This window comes from Ambystoma mexicanum, chromosome 13 (assembly GCF_040938575.1).
Source record: "Ambystoma mexicanum isolate Mex_15411 chromosome 13, UKY_AmexF1_1, whole genome shotgun sequence".
NCBI classification, from domain to species: Eukaryota; Metazoa; Chordata; class Amphibia; order Caudata; family Ambystomatidae; genus Ambystoma; species Ambystoma mexicanum.
The window spans coordinates 803,307,499-803,329,449 of NC_090938.1; the positions used below are offsets into that span (position 1 = coordinate 803,307,499).

At 56.7% G+C, this 21,951-nt stretch overlaps 1 protein-coding gene across 5 annotated transcripts in view; it reads left to right on the forward strand.

Moving 5' to 3' along the window:
- RGL2 (ral guanine nucleotide dissociation stimulator like 2) overlaps positions 1-21,951 on the forward strand; it is a 309,124-nt gene that overhangs the window by 231,660 nt on the left and 55,513 nt on the right. For all 5 annotated transcript variants that reach the window (XM_069635222.1, XM_069635226.1, XM_069635225.1 and 2 more), the window contains 5 exons: positions 8,149-8,232; positions 9,874-9,948; positions 10,917-10,949; positions 11,045-11,166; positions 11,680-11,769. In XM_069635222.1, the coding sequence (XP_069491323.1) occupies positions 8,149-8,232; positions 9,874-9,948; positions 10,917-10,949; positions 11,045-11,166; positions 11,680-11,769 (404 nt within the window). The remainder of the gene's footprint in view (positions 1-8,148; positions 8,233-9,873; positions 9,949-10,916; positions 10,950-11,044; positions 11,167-11,679; positions 11,770-21,951) is intronic.

Below are 21,951 nucleotides of genomic sequence, written 5' to 3' on the forward strand. Positions count from 1 at the left end.
AGGCCTCAGGCGGTAAAGGTCCCAGTTCTGTACAGCCTAGGCTGGCTGGGCTGCTGGGACAGGCACTGAGGGAAGGTCTAGCGTAGGCCTCAGGCGGTGAAGGTCCCAGTTCTGTACAGCCTAGGCTGGCTGGGCTGCTGGGACAGGCACTGAGGGAAGGTCTAGCGTACGCCTCAGGAGGTGAAGGTCCCAGTTCTGTACAGCCTAGGCTGGCTGGGCTGCTGGGACAGGCACTGAGGGAAGGTCTAGCGTACGCCTCAGGAGGTGAGGGTCCCAGTTCTGCGGTGCCAAGATGTACATCCAAGGCTGGCTGGGCTGCTGGGACAGGCACTGAGGGAAGGTCTAGCGTAGGCCTCAGGAGGTGAAGGTCCCAGTTCTGTACCTCCTAGGCTGGCTGGGCTGCTGGGACAGGCACTGAGGGAAGGTCTAGCGTAGGCCTCATGAGGTGAGGGTCCCAGTTCTGTACATCCTAGGCTGGCTGGGCTGCTGGGACGGGCACTGAGGGAAGGTCTAGCGTAGGCCTCAGGAGGTGAAGGTCCCAGTTCTGTACATCCTAGGCTGGCTGGGCTGCTGGGACAGGCACTGAGGGAAGGTCTAGCGTAGGCCTCAGGAGGTGAAGGTCCCAGTTCTGTACAGCCTAGGCTGGCTGGGCTGCAGGGACAGGCACTGAGGGAAGGTCTAGCGTAGGCCTCAGGAGGTGAAGGTCCCAGTTCTGTACATCCTAGGCTGGCTGGGCTGCTGGGACGGGCACTGAGGGAAGGTCTAGCGTAGGCCTCAGGAGGTGAAGGTCCCAGTTCTGTACATCCTAGGCTGGCTGGGCTGCTGGGACAGGCACTGAGGGAAGGTCTAGCGTAGGCCTCAGGAGGTGAAGGTCCCAGTTCTGTACAGCCTAGGCTGGCTGGGCTGCTGGGACAGGCACTGAGGGAAGGTCTAGCGTAGGCCTCATGAGGTGAGGGTCCCAGTTCTGTACAGCCTAGGCTGGCTGGGCTGCTGGGACAGGCACTGAGGGAAGGTCTAGCGTAGGCCTCAGGAGGTGAAGGTCCCAGTTCTGTACCTCCTAGGCTGGCTGGGCTGCTGGGACAGGCACTGAGGGAAGGTCTAGCGTAGGCCTCAGGAGGTGAAGGTCCCAGTTCTGTACAGCCTAGGCTGGCTGGGCTGCTGGGACGGGCACTGAGGGAAGGTCTAGCGTAGGCCTCGGGAGGTGAAGGTCCCAGTTCTGTACATCCTAGGCTGGCTGGGCTGCTGGGACAGGCACTGAGGGAAGGTCTAGCGTAGGCCTCAGGCGGTAAAGGTCCCAGTTCTGTACATCCTAGGCTGGCTGGGCTGCTGGGACAGGCACTGAGGGAAGGTCTAGCGTAGGCCTCAGGCGGTAAAGGTCCCAGTTCTGTACATCCTAGGCTGGCTGGGCTGCTGGGACAGGCACTGAGGGAAGGTCTAGCGTAGGCCTCAGGCGGTAAAGGTCCCAGTTCTGTACAGCCTAGGCTGGCTGGGCTGCTGGGACAGGCACTGAGGGAAGGTCTAGCGTAGGCCTCAGGCGGTGAAGGTCCCAGTTCTGTACAGCCTAGGCTGGCTGGGCTGCTGGGACAGGCACTGAGGGAAGGTCTAGCGTACGCCTCAGGAGGTGAAGGTCCCAGTTCTGTACAGCCTAGGCTGGCTGGGCTGCTGGGACAGGCACTGAGGGAAGGTCTAGCGTACGCCTCAGGAGGTGAGGGTCCCAGTTCTGCGGTGCCAAGATGTACATCCAAGGCTGGCTGGGCTGCTGGGACAGGCACTGAGGGAAGGTCTAGCGTAGGCCTCAGGAGGTGAAGGTCCCAGTTCTGTACCTCCTAGGCTGGCTGGGCTGCTGGGACAGGCACTGAGGGAAGGTCTAGCGTAGGCCTCATGAGGTGAGGGTCCCAGTTCTGTACATCCTAGGCTGGCTGGGCTGCTGGGACGGGCACTGAGGGAAGGTCTAGCGTAGGCCTCAGGAGGTGAAGGTCCCAGTTCTGTACATCCTAGGCTGGCTGGGCTGCTGGGACAGGCACTGAGGGAAGGTCTAGCGTAGGCCTCAGGAGGTGAAGGTCCCAGTTCTGTACAGCCTAGGCTGGCTGGGCTGCAGGGACAGGCACTGAGGGAAGGTCTAGCGTAGGCCTCAGGAGGTGAAGGTCCCAGTTCTGTACATCCTAGGCTGGCTGGGCTGCTGGGACGGGCACTGAGGGAAGGTCTAGCGTAGGCCTCAGGAGGTGAAGGTCCCAGTTCTGTACATCCTAGGCTGGCTGGGCTGCTGGGACGGGCACTGAGGGAAGGTCTAGCGTAGGCCTCAGGAGGTGAAGGTCCCAGTTCTGTACAGCCTAGGCTGGCTGGGCTGCAGGGACAGGCACTGAGGGAAGGTCTAGCGTAGGCCTCAGGAGGTGAAGGTCCCAGTTCTGTACATCCTAGGCTGGCTGGGCTGCTGGGACGGGCACTGAGGGAAGGTCTAGCGTAGGCCTCAGGAGGTGAAGGTCCCAGTTCTGTACATCCTAGGCTGGCTGGGCTGCTGGGACAGGCACTGAGGGAAGGTCTAGCGTAGGCCTCAGGAGGTGAAGGTCCCAGTTCTGCGGTGCCAAGATGTACATCCAAGGCTGGCTGGGCTGCTGGGACAGGCACTGAGGGAAGGTCTAGCGTAGGCCTCAGGAGGTGAAGGTCCCAGTTCTGTACCTCCTAGGCTGGCTGGGCTGCTGGGACAGGCACTGAGGGAAGGTCTAGCGTAGGCCTCATGAGGTGAGGGTCCCAGTTCTGTACATCCTAGGCTGGCTGGGCTGCTGGGACGGGCACTGAGGGAAGGTCTAGCGTAGGCCTCAGGAGGTGAAGGTCCCAGTTCTGTACATCCTAGGCTGGCTGGGCTGCTGGGACAGGCACTGAGGGAAGGTCTAGCGTAGGCCTCAGGAGGTGAAGGTCCCAGTTCTGTACAGCCTAGGCTGGCTGGGCTGCAGGGACAGGCACTGAGGGAAGGTCTAGCGTAGGCCTCAGGAGGTGAAGGTCCCAGTTCTGTACATCCTAGGCTGGCTGGGCTGCTGGGACGGGCACTGAGGGAAGGTCTAGCGTAGGCCTCAGGAGGTGAAGGTCCCAGTTCTGTACATCCTAGGCTGGCTGGGCTGCTGGGACGGGCACTGAGGGAAGGTCTAGCGTAGGCCTCAGGAGGTGAAGGTCCCAGTTCTGTACAGCCTAGGCTGGCTGGGCTGCAGGGACAGGCACTGAGGGAAGGTCTAGCGTAGGCCTCAGGAGGTGAAGGTCCCAGTTCTGTACATCCTAGGCTGGCTGGGCTGCTGGGACAGGCACTGAGGGAAGGTCTAGCGTAGGCCTCAGGAGGTGAAGGTCCCAGTTCTGTACAGCCTAGGCTGGCTGGGCTGCTGGGACGGGCACTGAGGGAAGGTCTAGCGTAGGCCTCAGGAGGTGAAGGTCCCAGTTCTGTACATCCTAGGCTGGCTGGGCTGCTGGGACAGGCACTGAGGGAAGGTGTAGCGTAGGCCTCAGGATGTGAAGGTCCCAGTTCTGTACAGCCTAGGCTGGCTGGGCTGCTGGGACAGGCACTGAGGGAAGGTCTAGCGTAGGCCTCAGGAGGTGAAGGTCCCAGTTCTGCGGTGCCAAGATGTACATCCTAGGCTGGCTGGGCTGCTGGGACAGGCACTGAGGGAAGGTCTAGCGTAGGCCTCAGGAGGTGAAGGTCCCAGTTCTGTACAGCCTAGGCTGGCTGGGCTGCTGGGACAGGCACTGAGGGAAGGTCTAGCGTAGGCCTCAGGAGGTGAAGGTCCCAGTTCTGTACAGCCTAGGCTGGCTGGGCTGCTGGGACAGGCACTGAGGGAAGGTCTAGCGTAGGCCTCAGGAGTTGAAGGTCCCAGTTCTGTACAGCCTAGGCTGGCTGGGCTGCTGGGCAGGCACTGTAGGTCCCAGTTCTGCGGTGCCAAGATGTACATCCTAGGCTGGCTGGGCTGCTGGGACAGGCACTAAGGGAACGTCTAGCGTAGGCCTCAGGAGGTGAAGGTCCCAGTTCTGTACATCCTAGGCTGGCTGGGCTGCTGGGACAGGCACTGAGGGAAGGTCTAGCGTAGGCCTCAGGAGGTGAAGGTCCCAGTTCTGCGGTGCCAAGATGTACAGCCTAGGCTGGCTGGGCTGCTGGGACAGGCACTGAGGGAAGGTCTAGCGTAGGCCTCAGGAGGTGAAGGTCCCAGTTCTGTACCTCCTAGGCTGGCTGGGCTGCTGGGACAGGCACTGAGGGAAGGTCTAGCGTAGGCCTCAGGAGGTGAAGGTCCCAGTTCTGCGGTGCCAAGATGTACATCCTAGGCTGGCTGGGCTGCTGGGACAGGCACTGAGGGAAGGTCTAGCGTAGGCCTCAGGAGGTGAAGGTCCCAGTTCTGTACAGCCTAGGCTGGCTGGGCTGCTGGGACAGGCACTGAGGGAAGGTCTAGCGTAGGCCTCATGAGGTGAGGGTCCCAGTTCTGTACAGCCTAGGCTGGCTGGGCTGCTGGGACAGGCACTGAGGGAAGGTCTAGCGTAGGCCTCAGGAGGTGAAGGTCCCAGTTCTGTACCTCCTAGGCTGGCTGGGCTGCTGGGACAGGCACTGAGGGAAGGTCTAGCGTAGGCCTCAGGAGGTGAAGGTCCCAGTTCTGTACAGCCTAGGCTGGCTGGGCTGCTGGGACGGGCACTGAGGGAAGGTCTAGCGTAGGCCTCGGGAGGTGAAGGTCCCAGTTCTGTACATCCTAGGCTGGCTGGGCTGCTGGGACAGGCACTGAGGGAAGGTCTAGCGTAGGCCTCAGGCGGTAAAGGTCCCAGTTCTGTACATCCTAGGCTGGCTGGGCTGCTGGGACAGGCACTGAGGGAAGGTCTAGCGTAGGCCTCAGGCGGTAAAGGTCCCAGTTCTGTACATCCTAGGCTGGCTGGGCTGCTGGGACAGGCACTGAGGGAAGGTCTAGCGTAGGCCTCAGGCGGTAAAGGTCCCAGTTCTGTACAGCCTAGGCTGGCTGGGCTGCTGGGACAGGCACTGAGGGAAGGTCTAGCGTAGGCCTCAGGCGGTGAAGGTCCCAGTTCTGTACAGCCTAGGCTGGCTGGGCTGCTGGGACAGGCACTGAGGGAAGGTCTAGCGTACGCCTCAGGAGGTGAAGGTCCCAGTTCTGTACAGCCTAGGCTGGCTGGGCTGCTGGGACAGGCACTGAGGGAAGGTCTAGCGTACGCCTCAGGAGGTGAGGGTCCCAGTTCTGCGGTGCCAAGATGTACATCCAAGGCTGGCTGGGCTGCTGGGACAGGCACTGAGGGAAGGTCTAGCGTAGGCCTCAGGAGGTGAAGGTCCCAGTTCTGTACCTCCTAGGCTGGCTGGGCTGCTGGGACAGGCACTGAGGGAAGGTCTAGCGTAGGCCTCATGAGGTGAGGGTCCCAGTTCTGTACATCCTAGGCTGGCTGGGCTGCTGGGACGGGCACTGAGGGAAGGTCTAGCGTAGGCCTCAGGAGGTGAAGGTCCCAGTTCTGTACATCCTAGGCTGGCTGGGCTGCTGGGACAGGCACTGAGGGAAGGTCTAGCGTAGGCCTCAGGAGGTGAAGGTCCCAGTTCTGTACAGCCTAGGCTGGCTGGGCTGCAGGGACAGGCACTGAGGGAAGGTCTAGCGTAGGCCTCAGGAGGTGAAGGTCCCAGTTCTGTACATCCTAGGCTGGCTGGGCTGCTGGGACGGGCACTGAGGGAAGGTCTAGCGTAGGCCTCAGGAGGTGAAGGTCCCAGTTCTGTACATCCTAGGCTGGCTGGGCTGCTGGGACGGGCACTGAGGGAAGGTCTAGCGTAGGCCTCAGGAGGTGAAGGTCCCAGTTCTGTACAGCCTAGGCTGGCTGGGCTGCAGGGACAGGCACTGAGGGAAGGTCTAGCGTAGGCCTCAGGAGGTGAAGGTCCCAGTTCTGTACATCCTAGGCTGGCTGGGCTGCTGGGACGGGCACTGAGGGAAGGTCTAGCGTAGGCCTCAGGAGGTGAAGGTCCCAGTTCTGTACATCCTAGGCTGGCTGGGCTGCTGGGACAGGCACTGAGGGAAGGTCTAGCGTAGGCCTCAGGAGGTGAAGGTCCCAGTTCTGCGGTGCCAAGATGTACATCCAAGGCTGGCTGGGCTGCTGGGACAGGCACTGAGGGAAGGTCTAGCGTAGGCCTCAGGAGGTGAAGGTCCCAGTTCTGTACCTCCTAGGCTGGCTGGGCTGCTGGGACAGGCACTGAGGGAAGGTCTAGCGTAGGCCTCATGAGGTGAGGGTCCCAGTTCTGTACATCCTAGGCTGGCAGGGCTGCTGGGACGGGCACTGAGGGAAGGTCTAGCGTAGGCCTCAGGAGGTGAAGGTCCCAGTTCTGTACATCCTAGGCTGGCTGGGCTGCTGGGACAGGCACTGAGGGAAGGTCTAGCGTAGGCCTCAGGAGGTGAAGGTCCCAGTTCTGTACAGCCTAGGCTGGCTGGGCTGCAGGGACAGGCACTGAGGGAAGGTCTAGCGTAGGCCTCAGGAGGTGAAGGTCCCAGTTCTGTACATCCTAGGCTGGCTGGGCTGCTGGGACGGGCACTGAGGGAAGGTCTAGCGTAGGCCTCAGGAGGTGAAGGTCCCAGTTCTGTACATCCTAGGCTGGCTGGGCTGCTGGGACGGGCACTGAGGGAAGGTCTAGCGTAGGCCTCAGGAGGTGAAGGTCCCAGTTCTGTACAGCCTAGGCTGGCTGGGCTGCAGGGACAGGCACTGAGGGAAGGTCTAGCGTAGGCCTCAGGAGGTGAAGGTCCCAGTTCTGTACATCCTAGGCTGGCTGGGCTGCTGGGACAGGCACTGAGGGAAGGTCTAGCGTAGGCCTCAGGAGGTGAAGGTCCCAGTTCTGTACAGCCTAGGCTGGCTGGGCTGCTGGGACGGGCACTGAGGGAAGGTCTAGCGTAGGCCTCAGGAGGTGAAGGTCCCAGTTCTGTACATCCTAGGCTGGCTGGGCTGCTGGGACAGGCACTGAGGGAAGGTGTAGCGTAGGCCTCAGGATGTGAAGGTCCCAGTTCTGTACAGCCTAGGCTGGCTGGGCTGCTGGGACAGGCACTGAGGGAAGGTCTAGCGTAGGCCTCAGGAGGTGAAGGTCCCAGTTCTGCGGTGCCAAGATGTACATCCTAGGCTGGCTGGGCTGCTGGGACAGGCACTGAGGGAAGGTCTAGCGTAGGCCTCAGGAGGTGAAGGTCCCAGTTCTGTACAGCCTAGGCTGGCTGGGCTGCTGGGACAGGCACTGAGGGAAGGTCTAGCGTAGGCCTCAGGAGGTGAAGGTCCCAGTTCTGTACAGCCTAGGCTGGCTGGGCTGCTGGGACAGGCACTGAGGGAAGGTCTAGCGTAGGCCTCAGGAGTTGAAGGTCCCAGTTCTGTACAGCCTAGGCTGGCTGGGCTGCTGGGCAGGCACTGTAGGTCCCAGTTCTGCGGTGCCAAGATGTACATCCTAGGCTGGCTGGGCTGCTGGGACAGGCACTAAGGGAACGTCTAGCGTAGGCCTCAGGAGGTGAAGGTCCCAGTTCTGTACATCCTAGGCTGGCTGGGCTGCTGGGACAGGCACTGAGGGAAGGTCTAGCGTAGGCCTCAGGAGGTGAAGGTCCCAGTTCTGCGGTGCCAAGATGTACAGCCTAGGCTGGCTGGGCTGCTGGGACAGGCACTGAGGGAAGGTCTAGCGTAGGCCTCAGGAGGTGAAGGTCCCAGTTCTGTACCTCCTAGGCTGGCTGGGCTGCTGGGACAGGCACTGAGGGAAGGTCTAGCGTAGGCCTCAGGAGGTGAAGGTCCCAGTTCTGCGGTGCCAAGATGTACAGCCTAGGCTGGCTGGGCTGCAGGGATTCGGGGAGAATTGCTCTATGAAAGGAGGGGGTTTAAAGTCTCAGAAGTGGTGACTAAGCACTCTAAAATGTCCTGTTCCTGTGGCTCCGGGGGAGTGCCATAAGGATAGGTCCTGGCCTTAGGCCATGTGCCCATATTAAATTCTGGGTGTGATGTCCCCGGAATGGTGTCTCGTATACTAAATCCTAGGAGTGAGTGGGTCATGAGTGGTGTCAGTCTGACGTCAGGCTCCTGTAGTTATGGAAGAGGGGAACCCTGGTGGCACGCTCCTATCTCTTCCTCCCTTGTCCAGGCGGGTGGTGATCACAAAGTGTTTCTCTTTTTCTCCTCACTCTCCAGTCTCAGGAAGAAACATCAAGGCCTGCACACCTGGAGCTGCACCCACGTAAACAGCAGAAGCGCCCCAAGGAGCAGCGGTCGGTGGTAAGAAATGGAGACGCGGAAGGATGGGAGAGGGAGGACGGTGAGGGAGAAGGGTGGAGAGGGTAGATTACAAGAGGGAGATGGAAGGGTGGAGGGCGAGGGAAGAATAAAGGACGAGTGAGAGGGAAGCAAGTCGAAAGAGTGGAGGACACTGAAGAACGGAGGAGAGCGAGGGAGGGAAGGAAGGACAGTGAAGAATGGAGGAGAGCGAGGAAAGAAAGGACAGTGAAGAATGGGGGAGAGGGAAGGAAGGACAGTGAAGAATGGAGGAGAGGGAAGGAAGGACCGTGAAAAATGGAGGGGAGGGAAAGGACAGTGAAGAATGGAGCGGAGAGCGAGGGAAAGGACAGTGAAGAATGGAGGAGAGCGAAGGAAGGACAGTGAAGAATGGAGGAGGAGAGCGAGGGAAAGGACAGTGAAGAATGGAGGAGAGCGAAGGAAGGACAGTGAAGAATGGAGGAGGAGAGCGAAGGAAGGACAGTGAAGAATGGAGGAGAAGGAAGGACAGTGAAGAATGGAGATGGAGAGCGAAGGAAGGACAGTGAAGAATGGAGGAGGAGAGCGAGGGAAGGAAGTACACTGAAGAATGGAGGGGAGCGAGGGAAGGAAGGACAGTGAAGAATGGAGGAGAAGGAAGGACAGTGAAGAATGGAGGGGAGCGACTAGGGAAGGAAGGACAGTGAAGAATGGAGGAGGAGAGCAAGGGAAAGGACAGTGAAGAATGGAGGAGAAGGAAGGACAGTGAAGAATAGAGATGGAGAGCGAAGGAAGGACAGTGAAGAATGGAGGAGAGCGAGGGAAAGGACAGTGAAGAATGGAGGAGAGCGAAGGAAGGCCAGTGAAGAATAGAGATGGAGAGCGAAGGAAGGACAGTGAAGAATGGAGGAGGAGAGCGAGGGAAGGAAGTACACTGAAGAATGGAGGGGAGCGAGGGAAGGAAGGACAGTCAAGAATGGAGGAGAAGGAAGGACAGTGAAGAATGGAGGGGAGGGACTAGGGAAGGAATGACAGTGAAGAATGGAGGGGAGCGAGGGAAGGAAGGACAGTGAAGAATGGAGGAGAAGGAAGGACAGTGAAGAATGGAGGGGATGGACTAGGGAAGGAATGACAGTGAAGAATGGAGGGGAGCGACTAGGGAAGTAAGGACAGTGAAGAATGGAGAAGGAATGCCAGTGAAGAATGGAGGGGAGCGACTAGGGAAGGAAGGACTGGGAAGAATGTAGGAAGACTGGGAAGGAGAGGAAGGGAAAAGATGGAGTAAGAGCGAGTAGTATGGAGAGGGTAATATGGGAGGATGGCGGGAGGGAAGGAAGCAGAAGGAAGGATGGGGAAGTGTGTAGAATGGAGGAGAGATGGTGGAAGGAGAGAAGGATGGGGAGGGCAAAAAGGAGATGGTTGGTGAGAGGAAAAGAATAAGGAGAGAGAGATGGTGAAAGGAAAAAAGAGAGGGCACATGGAGGAAAGCTAAGTCTGGCGAGGAGGACCGCAGAATTGAGCAGGAAAGTGAAATGAGAGGGGTGTGTGGGGAGAGAAAGCGGGGGTGGGGGTGCTGGTGTGGTGCCAAGCAACTGGCAGGTGAGATGGGAGTTTTGCTGACCCATTGCTTTGCTAAGCCCCCTCCTTCCCTCTCTCCACTGCCAGGGTGTGGTGCCATATCTGGGCACCTTCCTGAAGGACCTGGTGATGCTGGACACCGCAGTCAAGGACCTGCTGGAGGTGAGTCTGAGGAACGCCACAAGACCCTACGTCGGCCTCTCTGGGAATCAGTGGCCCTGACACAACTGCACCCCTCTGTGGCTCCTGGGGCTAGGGCTGGGGCAGAGTCAACCACATGTTACAGGGTAAACCCATCCCTCAAAATCAAAATATGCAGGACACCTCAAGAGGATGAAATGTGCGTTTGACTGATACCAAAAAGCTGCAAAGCTTGTTTGACGAGTAAGTAAAGCAGGGCTCTGCAACCTTTAGCTCTACAGATGTGTTGGACTACAACTACGGTGATTCCTCACAGTAGACTATAACAGATGGGTCCGATGAGAGGGTAGTCCAACACATCTGGAGAGTCGCAACGCGCAGGGCCCTGATCTGTAGGCCAAAAAGCACCCGACAGCTGCCGAGCAACTAAGACGTGCACCTGGCCGTTGTCACACTGTAGATAAAGTGTCGCTGACGTGTCGGTAAGCTTAACGTCATTTCTGAGAGCGGTCCAACTGCTGACAAGCAAACTGGACAGTGGCCAGGTGACTTGAGCTTCTTGATCGCCATCAGACACGGAGTCACATTACGGCCAAAGAGAAGGGTCTTAGTTATTGTAAAGACTGGGGAGTGGAGTCTCCTCTGTGCCTCTCACTGAGCACCTGGCCCCTCTGCGGCTAGATGGAAACACTACCCACCCGATTCTCTGCCCCCCCCCCCCCTTTGCCCCTCTCGCCTCCCTGTACATGTCATCAAGTGCTCTGTGAGAAATGGGGTGTGTCTCTTATAATCATGTTTCTGCTGATTTCTATGGTGCCGCTACCGCCAGATACCCAGTTCATTGTTACCCACCACGTGGTGCCCACTAATCCACCTGGGTGGAGGGGGGGGGGTGAATCAGCATTTTCCTTTCCCCAAGGCAAGCACTTGGGCCTTGAGCTGTCCTCTCTGCGTGTAATCACATTCCTTACCGTTGGTTCCTCTTTCAGAATGGCTACCTGAACTTTGACAAGCGAAGGAAGGTACGTACGTGGGTCTGCTTCGCGGCGGTGTCTCTTCTTCTCGCTTCACTGCTAGCTGCTTCGGCCTCCTCATGTCCTTCTTGCACTCTCCGCAGGAGTTTGAGATCTTGGCCCAGATCCGTCTGCTCCAGTCCATCAGTAAGAACTACCTCTTGGAGAAGGACCCGACATTTGTGCGATGGTTCGATAGTGTCCAACCGCTGAGCGAAGCAGACAGGTGAGCGCCAAGTCTCTTTGTGAAGCAGGAGCCGTAGGCTTGCATGTCCATGAGTTTGTAGGCGTGGAAGTATTGCTGCAGTTACCCATATCTGTTGTCCACTTACCTTGACTGGACTGCTGGTGTGGGCTAGTGGGGTCAATAGGCTCTGAGGCCTGGCTAACACTGCCCCGATGACCCTACAGCTCCATCTACCCTCTTTGCTATACCCTACACCCTCTTCCCCTCCATGAGTTGGAAGTGCTCGGATAGTGTTGCTGTGCTGCAATAATGCAATCATGTTAATCCTCTTCAGATGTTCTACCAAACCCCCAGTCCATTCCATGTGGGGGTGCATGGCATGAGTATACATGTTTGGGCAACATACATTGCTGGGACCGCCCCGTCCCCATGTTAATCGTCGTTCTTCACCTTGACTTCTGCAGACCCTCCTATGGGGGCAGGGAGATGGCGGGTTTGGAGGTCATTGCTGCGCTGGCCTTTACCGTATTTGCACATTGTTTCCCTTTGCAGCTACCGGCTCTCGTGCGAGATTGAACCCCTGCAGGAGCCGTCCAATCCTCGACCCCTGAAACCCACCCTGGTGATCACACACTGCACGGAGTAAGTCACGGGACAGGGCGGGGACACGGGAGCGGATTGCGGGCTTGCTGTTTTCTCAGGGTGATTCTTTGGTGGTCCCAGGGGACAGGCTTTCTGGGGTCCTCTCTGAGGTTAATTGCTGAAGTCCTCAGAGGGTGAATATGTGGTTTCCTTTGTGGGAAGAGCTGGCACCCTAGGTACCTAGGTACTCCCCTAGAGAAATAGCTAGAATAGGATGGTCTTATCCCAGTGTCCTGCTCTTTCTCTCAGCATGAACAGTTAGGCCTCTGGGGTAAAAGGTGACATGAAACCTTTTCTTCTGTTCAACTAACTGAGCCTACCTGCAGGCTTTTCTGGGTCTGGAACCCCACAACGTCTCCAGCATGGGGTCTGGCATGGATTCACGTGAACATGAATATACCCAGTCGTCAGGCTGGGAATCCTCGGTAAAGAAAAAATCAGTTTAATTTCTGAACTGTCTTTATTGTAACAACCAATCACTGATCTCTGGGTCATACTGCCCCCAGCCAATGACTGCCCTCTTCCTGGTCCCCTTCTCTGGCAGCCATCTTCAGATTTTTACCGCACGTTCCAGTGTTGGGAGTCCTCGTGCTTAGTTCTCGAGCTTTTCCTGCATATTTCGCTTTTTGGAAGAGTTTTACTCTATTTTTCAGTCAATCGAGCCTTGTGCTCCATCGATCATCTTTATGATTAATGGAGACCCGTTTTTCTGATTCTTCAGTGCCCCTCAAGGGCAGATTGCGTTGAGTTTCTTCGTGGAGGCTTCCAGAAGATTCATCAGACCTACACCGCATGGATCATGTCGGAGGAGAAGGAGGATTCCCCCTCTCTTTTCAAGCTTTGCACCGACTGCGGCTTGCAGAATGTTTTCATGGACGACAAACACTCCCCAGTGCATTTACTTCATTTACCCGACGCACAAGGAGGAAGAGTGTGCATTTTGCCGTGAACTCTCGACACCCACGAAGGATCGGCGTAAGCGGCTGAATGGCTGCAGACCAAGGCCTCTGCACTGGAAGGGTCCCAGGAGCATGCCTCTCCCGGATCCGGGAAAGTTGAGTGGGCGTCTAAGTCCTTTGAGGGCGCCCCTCCTGCAGGGGTCCAACAAAAGGACAAGCACTGCGAGTCCACTGCCACCGGGAGCGCCATTGCGGCGGACTCCTCGGCGGCAAGGGCGCGTCCTACATCCCCGACAGCATCAGTATCCAGTCAACGCTCCGGATCGTCATCCAAGAGGAAGTCGGATCACCCGGGCAAGCTGAAGGTGACCCCTGAAGCGGCCAATGAAAGACCAAGCAGGGTACGGCATCCGGCCTACCCTCGTCAGAGAAGGCCCCTAAGGACAAAGCCAAGGCGACCATGAAGGCCAAGAAGAACAAGGGTCCTGGCCTGACCATGAAGGCCCAGGTACACCAGACGAAGGCGACGGTTACCAGTCAATTGGTCGAAAACATTTGGTCGACAGGACAATTGGTCGACACCATTTGGTCGAATGCCAAATGGTCGAATTTTTTTTTTTTACCCCTTTTTTGGTTTTTTTTGGGGGGGTCCCCCAAACCCCTTTTTTTTCTTTTTTTTTTTTCACACACGAAAACCCACAAAACACATATATAAAAAAAAAAATGTCAACCATTTGGCATTCGACCAAATTGCAGTCGACCAGTTTGTTGTCGACCAATTGACTGGACACCGAAGGCGACTCCTTCCATCGAGGTGGTGGTGGCGTCCGTTGTGAAGGCTGCGGAGGCGGACCCGCAGGGCACCTCTCTGAAGGCAAGTGTCCCTCCCTGCCAGGAGGGAGTCTTCATTCCAGCCCATTGAGAAGACCCGGGAGAAGAAGATTCTGGTCATCTCCCCGCGACCGTCCCCTCTGGACGTGAAGAAGGGGGGGGACTGCTTAAGTCCTCCAGGGCACAGATATCTCCTCGGCTGAGGAGGAGGAACTCGTCTACCTCCAGACCATCCATGAGGTTGGTGGCGACAAGGGAAATGTCGGGGTTAGGGCAACAACAGAGATACCGCTGAGGAAGGCGACGGAGGGCCTCTGGACAAAGAGACCCCCGCCCTGCACCTTTGCCCCAGCTGCCCGTCTGTCTCTACACCACAGTTGCCACCTAGAGATCTGTCGGTGGACATTCTTCACACCCTCTTCATTCTTGTATCTGAGATACAGATGAGGATGCCGGCGATACTGCCTCCCGCTCTCACAGGAGCGCCGGTGCCTGCCACCCTGCCGAACCACCAACCAAGAAGAGAAAGAGACACCCAATGCCTCCTTGCTACCCGTCTCCTCCCTCTCCACTGCCCCCAACAGGTGAGACTGAGTCAGACACAGCGACGACAACTGGCACGGACGATGATGCGGGATGGGGGACCTCCCGCCTCCTCGGCCCAGATCCTATCCTCCCGACGAGATAGGATAGTTTCATGCAATGATCTCCAGAGCATCGTAGCTCTTCCAGCTCGCGCCAGAGGAGGAGGAGGAGGAGGTCTTCCTATATCAGCGAGGTGAAGCAGAAAACCATCCTTTCGGTCCCGCTCTTGGACAACATTTGCGACAAAGGACTGACGCTCATGAAGAAACCCCAGCAAAGAGGGACCGCCTAGAGAAGAAATACAGGGTGCTGTACTCTGGGCCCAAGTGCTTGCAGGCCCAGCCATCACCGGACTCGGTGGTCTTGGCAGCGGCCAAGAAGTCGTCGTCGGGCTCTAAATCTTCGGCAGCGTCCACCCCTCCTGACAGCGAGGGGAAGAAGTTGGATGCAATGGGACAACAAGTTATCTACTCTGCAGCCACGACCATCAAGGCCGCCAATGCCCTCGCTATCGTAGCACGCTACGACTGGGAGCTGTGGTTCAAGCTCCTACCTCTGCTGGACTTCCTCCCAGACGACAAGAGGTCAGAAGCATTGGAGATTCTGCAAGAGGGTGAGGTTGCGTCGGACCACACCATCACGGTGGCCACGGACATCACCGACGTGTGTTTCTGCCAGATGGGCAACAGTGTTTGCCTTCGCCATCGTGGCTGGCTCAAGGCCACCAACTTTCGACGGGTCCAGACCAGACCAGGGTTTTGGACATGCCTTTTGACAGAGACAATCTGTTCAGGAAGGCTGTAGCTGAGTCTCTACAGGACATCAAGACGGAGACGGCACATGCCCTGGGCACGCTACAGCAGCAACAGCCATCCTTTCTGTCCTCAGGAGGCAAGTCTCCCCGTTCTTCGAAGGGTTACGGCGGAGGCTCCTCTTCTTACCGCCAACCCTCCCGCACCTCGGCCCAGGAGATCACCAGGGGCCGCTCCAAGGCCTTCATAGGAAGACATTGTCGGCACCAGGGACCCCAAGGTGGCCCGTCGATGTCCAAGCAAGAATGAACCGGCCATGCCGACGGGCCCCCACCCGTGCACCCTATGGGGAGGCCGGCTGGCGAACTTCGTCAGCGTGTGGAAGACCATCTCCACCGACCGCTGGGTGCTGGACGCTCTCGCCCACGGACACACTCTAGAGTTCTAACGGAAGTGTCCCCGAATACCACCGGTGGCCCCGCAGGAAAACCACGTCCCTCAACTGTTTGCGGTTCGGGCCATGCTAAAGAAAGGGGCGATAGAGCTGGTTCCAAAGCGGCTCCGGGACTCCTGAGTTTATTCAAGGTATTTCCTCGTGCAAAAGAAGACCAGGGGCTGGAAGCCCATTCTCGACCTACGGCGATTGAACAAGTACATAAAGTCTCAGAAGTTCCGGATGGTCACCCTTCAACATGTGCTCAGACAGCTAGAAGAGGGAGACTTTGTCGTCGATAGACCTGGAGGATGCTCACTTCCACATCCTCATTCACAAGGCACACCGCAAGTTTCTGCGCTTTGTCGTTTAGGGGGTGCATTACCAATTCAAGGCCCTATCCTTCGGGTTGAGTCGGCACAAAGAGTCTTTACCAAGTGCCTGGCGCCGGTGGCTGCCCACCTGCAACTACAAGGGATCCACGTCTACCGTTGCTTGGACGACTGGCTTGTCTGGGTCAGCTCAAGGAGCATCACCGTAGACCACACAGCGAGGGCCTATTGACGAATCTGGGATTCTCTGTGAATTAAGCCATCGCAGTATGTGCTGTTCCTGGGATCCCGGCTCCACACGGTGTCATGCCTAGCGTCACCATCGAAGGAGAGAGTGGCAGCCATACTGGGCAAGGTGCAACGGCTGCTCGCTCTGAAGATTGCCACGATGCGGGCCATCAAGTCTCTGCTCAGCATGATGTCGTCATGCATTTATCTCATCCGACTCTGCAGGTTGCGGATGCGCCCACTGCGGGAGTTCCTCGACGCCCGTTGGATTCAGATGTCCGGAAACTTCTAGGACATGTCGCGCCCGGCGAGGGATACCATCGGGCCATAAGGAGGTGGGGCGTGCGCTCTTATCTGACCGGAGGCGTGGATTTCCAGGTCCCACCGCACCAAGAGATGGTAATGACGGATGCTTCCCTGGAAGGATGGGAAGCCCACACCTGAAGTCTTCACATCAGAGTCCTGTGGCTGCCGGGGGAGAAGACGTTGCACATCAACGTTCTGGAGCGGCGGGCAGTTTTTGGGACCCTCAAATCGTTCCTGCCATCCCCCCAGGGCAAAGGTGGTGCGGGTCTTCATAGAAAATACCACCACAATGTTTTACCTCAGGAAGCAGGGGACACCTGGTCCCCAGCGCTCTCCAATGAGACACAGGATTTATGGCACTGGACCGTCGCCCAGGGGATGTTCCTTAGCCTGTTTCATCTGGCAGGAGTAAAGAACACGGTTGCTGACTCTCTGAGCAGAGAGCTTTGTTCTTGCCACGAGTGGGAACTTCGGCAGGACCTAGTGGAGAACCTGTTCCTCAAATGGGGCAATCCCCAGATCTACTTGTTAGCGGTGTCGACGAACACCAAGTGCCAGAGGTTTGCCAGCATGTTTCCCCAGCAGGGGAGCATGCGGGACGCATTCTCATTCCCTTGGGAAGGTCTATTTCTGTATGCGTTCCTGCCGTTGCTGTTGTTACTTTGAGTCATCAGTCAACTCAAACAGTGCCGGTGCCGAATTATCCTAGTACCCGGACCTTCTCAGCATATCAGCATTTCCAGGGAAAGAGGCACCATTCTTCACCACGATCCAGGGTCTCTGGACCTGAAGGCCTGGCTCTTGTAGCGTTGGAATTTGGTGGCTACGATCTCCCGGCGGACTGCAAGGAAGTTCTCGCCAAGGCTAGAGCACTGTCTACTTTGAAATGCTACGGACTCAAGTGGAAGAGATTTGCTATTTGGTGTAGTTCCCAGACGATCGACCCACTGAGTCTCAAGGCTCCTCTGGTACTTCCATATTGGCTGTCGTTGGCCAAGTCGGGGCTGGCCCACGCCTCCATTGTTCATCTGGCGGTTAACTCCCGCTACACCAGATCTCCAGAACGACCATCCTTGTGGTTGCACCGATTGGTCAAGGAATTCAAGGGACTATTCTGCTTGTTCCTGCCGATGAAGTCTCCGGCCCCGGCGTGGGAGCTCAAAGTGGTGCTCACTAGGCTCATGGGACCTGCGTTCGAGCCTATGCATTCGGCACCACTCAAGTTTTTGTCCTGAAAAACAGCTGTTCTCGTGGCCATCACCTCTGCACAACGAGTGGGGGAGATCCTGGCCCTCTCCTTTAACCACCTTACTTGAATTTCCACGAGACATGGGTGGTGCTGCAGACGCACGCCTCCTTCATGCCCAAGGTGCCGTCGGACTTTCATCTAAACGAGCCCTTGGTGTTACATGTGTTTTTTCCAACGCCTTTGTCACCGGGTGAAAGGACTTTGCACTCGCTGGATGTGCTGAAGTTTTAAGTGGCCCGCACAAAGAGTTTCCGGAAAACCTCTCAGCTCTTTGTGAACTTTGGTCCTGTTAACCATGGGAAGGCCCTGTCCAAGGCTTCCATTTCCAGGTGGCTCTCCGGCAGTATCACCCACTGTCACTGATCGGCAAACCAACCGCTGCCTGGCCGTCCGAGAGCCCACTCTACCAGAGCGATCGCTGGTACAACGGCGTTCCTGTCTTGTGTGCCCCTGCTGGTCATCTGCAGGGCTGCGACATGGAGGTCGACGCACACCTTCACGAAATTGTACTGCACCAACGGGGATTCCAGGGAGGAGTCCAGAGTCGGCCAAGCAGTGCTGTGCAACCTGTTCGCTTGAAGGTGAGCCTGGTGAGGAGGTAAGAGATGCTTATGTTGAGCCTTGCCACCTCCCGTGGTTGTGCATGTGTGTACTGCTATGTATTCTTTATTCATGAGCATGTGAATCCATGCCAGACCCCATGCTGGAGAAGGAACAAGTTATGTTCTCCAGCATGGGTCTGGCATGGATTCACATGCCGTCCCTCCCGCCTACCCCTCTGCGGCTCTTCTCTTGGTCCTACTGCCACTTTACATGCTACCAAATCTGAAGATGGCTGCCAGAGGCGGGGCTCAGGTAGACGGCAGTCATTGGCTGAGGGCAGTATGACCCAGAGCTGAGTGATTGGTTGTTAGAAGAAAGACAGTTCAGAAATGAAACTGAAACTGATTTCTTTCTTTACCAAGGTTTCCTAGCCTGACGGGGAATATTCATGAGCATGTGAATCCATGCCAGACCCATCTGGGAGAACAGTTACAGGTAAGTAACTTGTTCCTAACTCGGTCCCTGATATGATATGGCATTCATAACGCGCCTATACACAAGTGTTTCAAGGCGCAAAGAGTCAAGGGAGGGGTAACAGAGGGAAGGCAGACAACGATCCTACTAGGCCAGGCGACATTGAGATCGCGCAAGTGTAGGGGAGGGGGCAAAGGGAAAAGTGTGGGGGGAAAGGGGAGGGGGCAGTGCAGTACATAGGATAACAGCAATATAAATAAAGACAAAGTGCAGCCAGCTGGTGGCAAGTGCAAGGGTAAGAGCAGAAACCAGGTGGCAGTGCCGGTGTGCAACTGGCGAGGGGGGCCTGGGCCGAGATCAGAGGGTAACCAGTGCAGTTTCAGATGCAGTCAGGAGATTAGCAGGAAGAGGAGGAGAGAAAGCAGAAGCAAAGAGGAATGTCTTGAGGTGCTTCCGGAACCGGAAATGGTTCTCAAGTTTGAGAGGCAATGCGGCTGATCCAGAGGGAGGCCCCAGCAGAAGAAAGATCTACCACCAACTCGCTGCTTGGAGAAGCGACTGACCCGGAGGGAGTTGGAGGCGGATGAGCGAATCGATCGAGAGTCAAGATATTTAGGAAGAGAGAGTTGGAGGTACAGGCCCCAGAAGGCCTTATGGACAATGCAGAGGGTGTTGAACTTAATCCTCGCTGCCACTGGGAGCCAGTGCAAAAATGTCAGTCCTGTAGAGATACGATCCCTGGGCTTGACGCTAAGGACAAGTCTTGCAGACCTGTTTTGGATGAGTTGCAGAGGGCGGAGACTAGAGGCAGGCAGATTTAGAAAGAGGCTGTTGCAATAGTCCAGCCTAGAGAGAACCAGAGCTCTGGAGACGGTGAGCTTCTGGGGGAAGGAGAGGAGAGGAAGAATACCTCTGAGGACGTCCAGCTGGTCGTGGGACTTCTTAGAGACGTCAGAGATGTGAGGTGAGACGGAAACTGTGGAGTTGAAGATGACCCCAAGGTTTTTAGCCTCACAGGTGGGAGCAGGAAAAGGGCCAAGATAGGCTGGCCAAACAGTGACAGGAAAGAAGGGAGCAGGTGTGCCGATGAGGAGAATCTTGGACTTACTGGCATTAAGGCAGAGATCATTGGTGGCACACTACTCCTGGATGTCCGACAGACAGACAGACAGACAGTCGGAGAGGAGAGAAAGAGAAGAGGTGGTGGAAGGAAGCCTGAAAATGAGTTGGCATCCGCATAGCACTGAAAGTTGGGGCAGAGAACGGCAATGCGGTGGGTAAGCAGAGTCAGGTATTGGTTGAACAGCCAGGGAGAGAGGTTAGACCCCTGGGGAACACTACAGGTAGGGATGGAGATAGAGGAGAGGAAGGACCCAAGTTGGACCTGGGAGAGTCGATCATAGAGGAAGGTGGTCAGCCAAGCCAGGGCCTGATCGGTGATACCCAGGTTATCACAGAGACGGTTGAGCAGGATGGCATGGTTGACCGTGTCAATGGCAGAAAAGAGATCAAGTAAGATGAGGACACAGGGGGTGTTGGAATCAAGGTCATAGAGCAGGTCTTCACAGTTGTTCAGGAGAGCAGTTTCCGTGCTTCTGGCAGCTCTGAGGCCAGACTGATGGTCATGGAGACAACCAACAGATTCAGTGTGAAGATTCAGCTGGGAGATGGCCAGCTTTTCCAAGAGTTGGCCCAGGAAAGGTTTGATGGAGATTGGACGATAGTTAGCCGGACAAGAAGGGTCGGCAGAGGGTTTCTTAAGACGAGGATGCACAAGAGTGCTTCAGGGGGCAGGGGAAGACTCCGGTGGCGAAGGAGTGGTTGCAGAAGTCGGCCAGAGCAGGAGCCAGGGAGTCAATGTGGTCCTTAAGGGTTTTGGAGGAACACGGGTGAACCTGTTTTGACAAGACTTTCATAGATCAGACTCGTCTAGTAACCTTGTCTGGGGAGATCAGGGGAAAAGCAGAGAAGGTGGGAGGAGTAGTGGCCCAAGAAGGGCCAGAGGAAGAGCAGGGAGTAGAGGGAGGAGGGGGGAGAGGAAGAGCGAGAGAGGACAGAATGTCCTAAGTTTGAGATGAAATGAGAAGCAAGGGTCGAGTAGAGGGCCTGGGAGGGGACAGTAGAGGTAGAGACTGCAGCAGGATTGGCCAGCTCCTTACAGATTTTGAAGAGCTCGGCCGAGTTGTTGGATGCTGCGGAGACGCGGGCTTGGATCTGGGCTCTCTTCTTGGTGCAGACAGAGAGCCGGTATTGCCTTTGGAGCAGGCGGCAGGCCAGTTTGTCAGAGGATGTACCGGAAGAGCGCCATTTCCTTTCAGCCAGCCTGCACTTGCGTTAAGGGTGACGAGGTCTGAGTCGTACCAAGAGTTGCACTTGGCTTTGGGTTTCAAGCGGATCCTCATGACGGGGGCAAGAACATAGAGAGTATCAGATATAGCAGAGTGGAGCATGGAAATGGCTGTGTCAGGGTGTGAGTCAGCCAAAGGGTTAGGGGTGGGGGGGTAAGAAAGCGGCGGCGAAAGCCTCAACTGACACTCTTCATGGGTCGGATAACCGAGAAGGGAGTTGGCTTGGCTTGAGCGGTAGAGAGGGTGAGATGGGTGGAAAGGAGAAAGTGATCACTCCAGGAGAGAGGAGTGTTGAGAGGGGTAGAAAGGGGAAGGTCTGAACAGATCAGAACATCCAGAGTGTGTCCTGCAGTGTGAGTCAGGCCAGAGGGGAGACTAGAGCGAGAGAGAGTCGCAGAGGTCACAAAAGAGTCCAGTGGAAGGACAGGAAGCATCCAGGTGGATGTTGAAGTCTCCAAGAAGGAGGAGTTGAGTGGTCGAGACCAGGAGGGAAGAGGAGAGGTCTGCCCACTCGGAGAGGAAGGAGGAGATCTGACCAGGTGGCTGATAGATGGTAGCCACAGTAAAGGAGAGAGAGAGCCTGCAGACGAGGCATTTGAAAGAGGAGTAGGCCTGCATAGGTATGACAGAGGTAGGAATCCACTTCGGGAGGGGGTGTAGCCCTGATCTTCCCTAACGGTTGGGTCTGGGCGCGGAGAGGATCTTTTAACCATCAGAGCTGGCCGTGAACCATGACATCGAAGTCAAGTTCCGCCAGGGGGCGGAAAATGTCAGAGGAGTGTTTTAACAGCTGAGCGAGAGTTTAGTGTGGCAATCTGGAGAAGGTTGCCGTCCTTGAAAGACTTCCGGGGAGGGGTACAAATCGGGTATGCCCTGCAGAGGTGTAGAAGCAGCCCGAGGCAGGGCAGAAGAGGAAGGAGGCGAGGGCTAGGTAGCCAAGGAGGAGTCAGCAGGGGGAGGAAAGGAAGCCATGGAGGGAGGAGAGGGGGGGATAGCAGGAGAAGAAAGGAAATTGATGAGACGCGGAAAGCGTCTATCAAAGAGGAGAAGGTTGGCTTGAGGGCCTTGCACCAAGACGGTACCATTCAAGTAAACATTAATGATGACCTTGGAGGAGTGGAAGGAGGCCAGGATGGCCTCCCACTCGGTGCCACCATTAATGGGAGAGGAAGAGAAGGGAGAGAGCGCAGAGAGCATATGAA